Source organism: Halyomorpha halys, unplaced genomic scaffold (genome assembly GCF_000696795.3).
Source record: "Halyomorpha halys isolate HHAL.00 unplaced genomic scaffold, Hhal_1.1 Scaffold1110.1, whole genome shotgun sequence".
Classification (NCBI taxonomy): domain Eukaryota; kingdom Metazoa; phylum Arthropoda; class Insecta; order Hemiptera; family Pentatomidae; genus Halyomorpha; species Halyomorpha halys.
The window spans coordinates 129,638-139,336 of NW_027115576.1; the positions used below are offsets into that span (position 1 = coordinate 129,638).

Sequence of the window (9,699 nt, forward strand, 5' to 3'; positions counted from 1 at the left end):
TTCCAATTTTCAAAGATTTTAGAACATTTATTATAAAAACTGGGGGTGACGGTATTAGCATGGTAACGCGCCTGTCTACCAACCCATAGATTGCAAGTTCGATCCCGGCCCTACCCGGGATTTTTTCAAGCATAAAAATTACGCAGTACTCACTAACAATCTCCCCCCGGCCATTAGTGAGACCCGTTAGCCAATGGGTGGCACTCAAAATTAGGCGTGAGAGTGATGGACCCACCCTATGAAAATCACGTCAGGAAACGCGCCATGTATTTCTTAAGTACATCGCCCGATGCTTTGGACCTCCACGGTCTGTCACGCCAATGAAAAAAAAATTATAAAAACTATACGCTACTTCTATAATTTACATTTTGAATTAATTTTTACTTCCTATGTAAAATGATGATTAACATGTACAACAGCATTGCATTGTAAAATGTAACAAAGACTAGAGTTATACAAATTTAAATTATTTCTAAAAACTGGTATTTCAGATACTTTTTAAATAAGTTCTAACAATTTGTTTTCTCAAGAAATATAAATTTAAAATTTACATTTCAGCAATTTTTAATTCTTACTATATTATTATACTATATCAATTTAATAATTTATAATTCATCTTATTGTATTAATTTTTTTCAGAGACAGGGATGTGTTCATGGTGAAGAACTGGCTTACGTATTTGGAGCTCCTCTTGTAGGAGGAATGTCTCACTTTGCAAGGAATTATACTAAAGCTGAAGTTTTGCTGTCTGAGGCAACAATGATGTACTGGAGCAACTTTGCCAGGACAGGGTAAATTATTTCATAAATTTCTATGCTGAAAAAGTTTAATTAATGTAATTTTAAAATTTGAGTTGGAATTTTAAATTCTTGATTTATTAATAAATGTTTCCTGTAGTTAGTTAAAGTGTATCCCTAAATGTTTTTGTTTATTTTAATTAAATTTAAATTTATAGCAACCCAAATGAACCTCAGGAATCAGATGTCAGCCATGTTTTACGCCAGGAAAGGAGCAGGTTCAAAAATATCGAATGGGCTCCTTATGAAAGAGTTCTTAAAAAATATTTAAGCCTTGGTAAGTTCTTCTGTGGTTATTCATAAATGATATTTTTTATTTATTTTAACTTTTTTTTTTTTTTATAATTTGGTTATTTCGATAATTATTTTATTAAAAAAAAACTAATTTTAACAACCAAATTATGCTTTTTTTGGAAGCATTATGTAATTAGAACTGGCATACAGCTTTAAATTCTAGATCTGGTCAGAAATTCAGGATAACACATCCTTAAAAGAATATTGGGTACCTTCTACATAAACAGTGTAAGAAGACATAAAACAAGCAAGGCATTGATAAGAATATATCAGAACACTGATGTAGTTTGGTAGGCAATGCTATGTAGAACTCACCCTTGAAATAGCTGGAAATCAGATACCTTGGAAACTACTTGATGTGAGAAAAAATTAGATAGGCCAAATTTATGCAGTGTTGATTGCCTCTGACTCTCTGAACTTCTCAGGTTTCTACAACTGAGAATCAGCAACTCTTTGCAAAAGTTATAGGATACCTTAAATTCTTAAGAGTTGTTGATTCACCGAACTTCTAAAAAAGCTAAAACATGAAAAAATAATTATTTTCTATATATTATATTCTTGAATTTGTATTTATTACAATTATAATTAAAAACTTTGGTTGGTAAAAAAAAATGTTCCTCTGGTGAATTTATCATCTAATAGCTGCTTGATGTCCGAACTAATACACATGTTTTCAGTAGTTACTGAAGTTTCTGTTTTTTGCTTCAATCTTACTGAACTATTATTAACTCTTTATTATTATTATTATTAATATACTTTATTATTAAAACTAGTACACTCTTATTTTATATAAATAGAAATCTTTATTGTTATGATAACATTTAGTTAGTCAAAATATAATAGATACTCCTTTATAAGGAATTTTTTAAGGAAAACAAAGTATATGCTCTAGAATTCTAAAAGAGGAAAATATCTCTGGTGAAAATAAAAATTGAAAACTTCAACTTCAACTGCGTTGAGGAATTTATTTATTTAAGAACAGAGTTGAACTTGAAAAATAATATGCCACTAGAGAATCAGTGTCAGATTATGATAGCCAATAGTTAGATATTATGGACTACAGAAAGACCTAGGGAGCAAATCTCTCTCTGGGATGACCAAGATATAAGTATATAAGACCCCTAGTCAGGCTATTTCTCATACAATCACCAGAGTGCTTTAAGCTGACGAAATTTAAGAACTATTTTTATTGAGATTTTAAAAAAAGGATTTAGAAAAAGATCAGTAGGCCTGCAAATGATAACAGTGTATGGAGATTGAGGAAAATCACATATAATAAATATAGAATGTCTGAGATGGGCAGGGCATGTTGTTCAAATGAACAATATTGAAGTTTCCAAAATGCTTCTAGAGGAAAAGATTTATTGGCATAGATAAGCCAGGAGACCTTTCCTGTACTGGATAGACTGTGTGGCAAAAGATGCTACAAAAAAGCTCAGAATCACAAATTCGAGAGCAGAAGCTAATAGCAGAGAAGACTAACAGGTGGGAATGAGGAAGCCTTGACTCTTCATGAATTCTAACCCCATTAAAGAAGACGACTGTCTGCTAAGTACAAAAAACTTCAGTTTAAATTAATATTTAATGTGACGAACAGACAAGAAATCCAAATATGTATTGATTTTTTATCTATTCCAGAAAATTTCAAACATTAATTCAATAATTGTCGTATCAGTAATTACGCTATTATTTTTCTAGATCTCAAGCCGAAACTGAAAAATCACTACAGGGCACATAGGCTTTCATTCTGGCTGAATTTAGTTCCAGACTTGCATAAGCCTGGCGGTGACGATGTTCCTCCTTCTCACCACTTATTGCATGATGAAGTGAAGGGCCAGGTAGAGATTTACATCTAAAAATTATTGTCTTTGTGGTACTTGAAAAGCACAAAATAAAATTTAAAATTTTGGTTCATTCAAGGACAACTTTAGTTAATCTTGAAAATATTTACTATAAGCTGTGTGACAGTACAATGATTGAATATTTACAGTCAATAGTTGAAGGTTGAAGGTTTAATTGTCATCATTTTAATTGATTTTTTTTTAAACCAATATAACTGTTTATGAAGAATACAAGAGTATCTATAGATCTATAGATCTAATAGATGAGAATCTAACGGGTTGCTTCACCGAAAAAGCATCCATTCCCCTCTGGTTTCAAGTGAGGTAGTTTAGGAGTTCTGTTTAAGTCTGAGGACTGAGTTCAATTATGTCTTTGTTATAATATCTTCATTTAATTGATACACTATGGCTCCAAGTCAGGATTTTGCTAACTGTCGGAAAGATATTCTTTTTTTTTCTCAATAATAAAATCACATTTAATGTCTGAATCTATTTTATTTCTCTTCAATTTTCATTTAAAAAATAAGCAATATATGAACTCAAAATTTCGCTCAATGTTGTAGCAAATTAATACTTTGAAACATCCCCTTTTGGAAAATATTAACGTTATTGTGTGAATCAACAATTTAAAAAGATCAATAAATGAACTTTTAATCTCATTAATTAAAAGTAATAGGAACTACTTCACGTTTTAAGCAAATATTTCAAAAGTGATATAGAATTTGATATAACTCGGGGTCATAGTGGGGCGGGCCCTGCCGGGATAGATGGCCTTTTTTTTTGTGTTATGATTTCCTAATCGAGGAGGAGACATTAAGATATTGAAATAGAGCTTTATTTAAAAAGTCCCTGAAATTGGAAAACGGCATGAACTGAGAAAAATATTAAATCTTCTTTTTATTCTTTTAAAATTATATATAAAGAAATAATATTAAATTCAGATATACTTAATCAATTTTAATTATTGAGTTAGTGGAAATATATATATCACTATAACATAAGGAAACCTAAACATTAAATCATAATATGGGCTTAATATTCCTTATCTGAATCTATAATCATTTTTAATTTCAGGGGCCAATCACAACCTCAAAGCATGGACCAGATCCAACTGCCAGTGTTGGGTTCGACATCTACCCATCAGTTCTAGCAGACCACAATTCCAGCTTAGCTCAGCCTCCTTTGGTTGTGGTCGCTCCATCTTCAAGTGAGAGAGGAAACCATGATCAAGAAGATGGGTTTACAGCTTATTCAACTGCCCTTAGTGCCATTATTGCAATAGGCAAGTCCTATAAATATCGGATGGTGTCATACATGAAATGTCTATTTTTTTAATCATAAAGTAAATAGCGAATTTACGTAGAAATCAAATCTATTTTATTCAAACTATTCACCATCTTTTTCAACACACGTTTGCCAAAGATTAGTGCAGTTTTCTATCCCAATTATTAAAAAAGTTTGATTCATTTATTAAAGAAACAAATTCAGAAAATGTATTTTTCATGTTTGAATCATTTGTAAATAATTTTCTTTATATAAAGTTGTTTAAGCTCTGAAAAAAAAGTGGTAGCCTGTAGGAGATAGATCAGGAGAATATGAGTGATGTGATAGGGCTTCATAACTCAAGAAGAGAGAAAGACCATAAACTCAAATCCCTTGACATTTCAACTGCTGACATTTGTTGAGGGACCCGGAAATCAAGCTTTTTAACCATTCCCACCAATTTTAATGTTTTATGCTATAATTAATATTGAGTTGTAATTAAACTTTAAAGATTTTTGTGTTTCTCAACAGCAAAAGGTTTCATCGTATTTTTCCAGAACAAAATAACATCTGTTAGCTGTAATATTCACTTTTGGAACTCTGGACTGGGCACATTGTATGTAAACATACACATTCAAATGTATAACCTCAAAAGGAAATAGTGCATACATGAGGCCATAAGGCGTTAGCCGACATATATTTGGTCTTTACCTTGTTAATTCTCTGAATCATTTTCTGTCCTGCTGCCTTAATTACTATAAGGCCAGTTCCAATATCCTCTGTAATCTGGCCTTGAAATTGGTGAAAAATGTTTGATGCATATATCAGTTTAGTTTAATTTATTCAGTTTACAGCTGATACAAAAATCCATTTTTGTTAAATTCACTGATTATTAATATTACGTCACAAATTTTTATTGCTGTTAAAATATCAACTAAGAAATCTGTCAGATGCAGGTAGAGGGTATGAATTTGCACTGGACAGGTTTTGTTTAGAAATATTAGGAAAATGATAACATAAATATCAAAAGTAAGGTTTGTTCACTACATTCTCAATCATCACATAAGGGAGGAGTAGAATGAATCTATGGCTCAGATATAGTGAAGGGAAGAAAATAGTTGTATATATTTTGCAGAGTACCCTCAATAAATGACTATTATAATTGTTCAAATATAAATAAGTATTTTTAAATGTATTATAAATCTACAGTAGCAATTTTTATAAATTAATAAATACCATAATATTTATATTTTGTATCTTTCTGCAGGTTGTTCACTATTACTGCTGAATGCCTTAGTTTTCGCTGGTGTTTACTACAGAAGAGACAAACGGCAGGCTCAAAATGAACCAGCACATGCAGCTGCAAAGAAAAGAAATGAAAATGGTGGTCCAATGGCCAATATATGTGTGACTGGAGGTATCTTTTAACTCTTATATGGTTGTTGAATTTTAAAATTATACTGATCACCACATTAAAATGCTTAGTACTGCTGTTTTTTCCCTGATTGTACTAATAAGGCACAAATAGATCTTTTATATATTTATATAAATTTAGGGTGTTTTGATTTTCATATTTTTTTCTAATCTACCTTCAATATATGATACCTATATATTTAAAAAAAAATGTACATTATTTAATTGGTCTGTAAGATTTCTCTTGTAAAAAAAAAAAGTCAGAGTATTTCTTTAAAATAAGTGAGATATATTATTTCAACTAAAAGTTTCTTTATTTGAGGTAGTTTGTAGAAAAGTAGTTTTTTGGTTGTCCCATTACTTTTTTCTGTTGCAATATTTTTAAAAATTTAGATAATTAGTTTTTAAATAGTTATTCATTTTTACTACAATGTAAAAACATTTGCACATTAAAAACTGTTGAAGGTGCAACTGAGCTACTTCAGATAATGGAAACGAGGCCAACTGCAGCAATGCCAGCCCCAATCCTGAAGCAGAGTGTAGAGACCACATCAGGGAGCGCAACACTCCCACGAGCACCACCTCCTCCAAAAACTCCCCGCCCACCAGAATCCCAGCCTCTCCTTCCACACACAGCCACTCTTGGCAGGAAACCCAAACAGCCACTGCCAGAAGAGTTGAGGGTGTGACATCCGGAGGAAGGCCAGATCCAAGGCTTAGCGGACGACCTCAACCGGATCTGTGACCAGCTCAATAAGAACAAAGATGACGGTGAGCTTTTCCATGTCTGAAATGGATCTGCCCTTCCTCAGGATTTTAAAAGGGTCTAAAAAACTCAATTTGTGATCTGGACTCTTTAGTGTTTCAAAAGTTAATATAAGATTAATTATGACAGGGACCGATAATATTCCTAAATATCTTATTAATGTCTCTTTATAGTTCTTAACCTTAATTGAAATCGGAAAGAGAAAAATTATTGAGATAACTTTAGGACATTTTTATATATAAATATGTATCAACTGACTAGATTTTACAAAGTATCTTGTATTACAGGAAGCATGTAATTATTAAATAGTATACATTTTTGAGTTGATTCTGAGTAAATTTAAATAAAAATAACATATTTTACTATAAAACAGTACGACAAAGTATTTAATCATCTTCTTGTTCAGATTCTTTTTAATTGAATTTACATGCCATTAATTATTGAATCAATGAGCACAGACAAAAACTACAGAATTCCTAATAAATTAGGAAAAAGTTGCGTCTTTTAAACAAATGCATTAGTTATGACGCATTTTGAAAAATCCCACCAAAAAATTTAAACATCATCTAAGATTGATGTGATTAATATAGGTTTATGGATTATTTTACAGAAGTAGTCAATAATATACTTATTTTTATCCTCGAAATAATATACTTAATATGAACAAATTTTTGAAATGTAATAATAAAATGAACAAAAAATTTATATCCTCCTAAAGTGATCCAGTTCGAACAATTGATTACAAAAAACAATTGATTTCTAAATTATTGCTTGTAATTCCGTCTAAACTTAATTTTTAATTGAAATGGACCATTTATATAAATTGGCTTATAAACACATCCATACTTACATACACACACAAATATGTGTGTATAATACTTGCACCTATTTATAGTCATAAATATAAAGATAAATGAAGGTGATGAAATACATAGTCAAAATGTTTGAATATGTCTACTGTCTATTAATATTAAAAATAAATGAGTATTTTAATTCTGTATAAAGAAAATTAGTTTATTGTATTTTTGACATTTAAAAAAAAAAAATTATCTTGAATTTAATGAGTTTGTAACTTTCTTTACTTTTATTTAGAAAAATATTTTTATTTTTGTAAAAAAATATTTAAAATTATCTAGTTATAATTGATATTAAATTTATATATATTATTTTAAAATTATGTCTATCCATGAAATGTATTTAGTTTATATTTCTGCTCACTCTTTAGAATTAATTTTGAAAAAGACAGGTAATTTTTTTAAAAATTATTCCTATAGATCTCTCATTTACAGCTTCACTTAATAAACTGTAAATTGGTCATGTAATAAACACTTTGTAATGTTAAGTGTTAGAAAGGAACAGTTCTAAAGAATTATTTGTCGCACCATGGCCATGATAACCTTTATTTCCATTGTATATAACACACACAGAAGCCACCTTAGAAATATAAATAAATTGAGCTTCCTTCTTGACGAGGCATGGAACTTTTGACAGTATGGATCTATGATATGAATGAGAGATTAAAATTTTTAATAACTGATATTTGTCATCGTTGTTGGTTTTGAAATGATGGTTTTTTGAGTGTTAGAATGTAGAAATATTTCTACTTGGCTGTGAAGGCATTTTAATGGGAATCAATTCTTCCTTAACAGTTGCTTTGTAAATAATATAAAATTAAAAATATGAAATAACAAAATAGTTGAAATATTATTAATTTTATAAATCTTTTGACAAGAAAAAAAATTAAATCATTTTGAGCATTGAAATTACAAATGTTTTTGACTTGTTAGTTTTATTTATCAAAAGCTACCTTAAAATATAAATGAAATGGAATAAAGCACGAATCTTATGTAACAGATAACCAAAGGCATAATTTTATTGTCCATCAGTATTACTTATATATTTCTATATAACCAGATCAGCCTGGTTAGCCTTACATGGTTATTGTAACACTGTTAGTTTTTTTTTTTTTAACAGTTGATAATGGGTGGGGGCAGGAGGATCATCATAATCTCATGCAAAGGACAACCCTAACCATTTACATTGCCATAGCCATGATAATTATAAATAATAAAGATCAAATTATAATAATAAAATAAATAATTAACAACAATTACGTAATAAAAGAGAAAAACAAATGATATTTATAGAAATAATAAAATAAACAATTGACTTATACTGAAAAAATAATTTAAGAAAAGAAAGAGAAGAACAAATAAATAAATAATCAAATAAACAGTTTATAATAGGATGTCCAGGATCAGCCTGGGCTTCAGCATTTCTGATGAAGTTGAGTTCCCTATGTTGTAAGCCATTGCATTTTTAACTGCTTGTAGCTGGAAGTTGAATTTGTAAATCGTTTTTTGATGAAATCATCAATTGACTTCACTTGTAGTTCACAGTGTGATTGGCTATTTCTTACTAACCAGAGAGAATCTACAGTGCATGAATCCTCAGTACATTTTTTTGGAATGCTTGCAATTTTTTCTTTTCGTATAGGATGCCGTTCTCAACATTTCACAATCGTACATCAGTAATGGCTTTATTATTAAGAATTTTGGTATGGGGTTTTAATCCAGATTTTCAAATAACGATATAATACAAAAATGTTAATCTTGCGTGGACTTGAGTTAATTTGATATTGATATGAAGATCCTAAGTAAAGCCACGATCAAGATGAATTACATCTTATCTTACTGCTTCACCGGCTTGACTCCATTGTGATTCTTTACTAGTTTCTTTAGATTATTAGTTGAGTCCACTGGACGTCCAAGATTAAAAACTTTTGAAATACATTTTGCATTATTGAGACTGATCATCCATTTATCACAATATTTTTCCAACAGTAAAAGGTTGCTGTTGGGTAAGGATACTTTTAATACAACTTTAAAATTAAAAAAGTGAAAGTGATGTACAAAACCATTACAGTTTCAAATTTATTATCATTTATACAACTTTTATCAAATCTAGGTCTGACAATATATTTTAAATAAAATATTTGTTATATATTTCACTGAGAAATTGTTAAGCTTAGAATACTAATGCTAAGTTGATAGCATGTATTATTACACATTCATCAAACTGATTATCATATAGGAAATATGTATATTTTATGGTATAGATTTCATGATTTGTTAAAGAAATCTGTTTGTTCAAAATTCTTTATTAAACTATATAAATGTTATTTAAAATAATTTTATGAAAAGCAAGTAACTGGGAAATTGACAAAATATTTAAAGTTTAAGCGTAGTTAAAAGTCAAGAAAACTATAGTTTACCACAATTTTGGCAGATTAATCACAAGTTTTACCTAACAATCTACTTGTAGG

At 29.7% G+C, this 9,699-nt stretch overlaps 1 protein-coding gene across 1 annotated transcript in view; it reads left to right on the plus strand.

Moving 5' to 3' along the window:
- Positions 1–7,344, plus strand: part of LOC106688344 (neuroligin-2) — a 58,541-nt gene extending 51,197 nt beyond the window's left edge. The window contains exons 2-7 of the mRNA XM_067052605.1: positions 640–791; positions 956–1,074; positions 2,790–2,929; positions 4,007–4,214; positions 5,463–5,612; positions 6,074–7,344. Of these exons, the coding sequence (XP_066908706.1) occupies positions 640–791; positions 956–1,074; positions 2,790–2,929; positions 4,007–4,214; positions 5,463–5,612; positions 6,074–6,297 (993 nt within the window). The 3' untranslated portion in view covers positions 6,298–7,344. The remainder of the gene's footprint in view (positions 1–639; positions 792–955; positions 1,075–2,789; positions 2,930–4,006; positions 4,215–5,462; positions 5,613–6,073) is intronic.
- Positions 7,345–9,699: the final 2,355 nt, after the last annotated feature.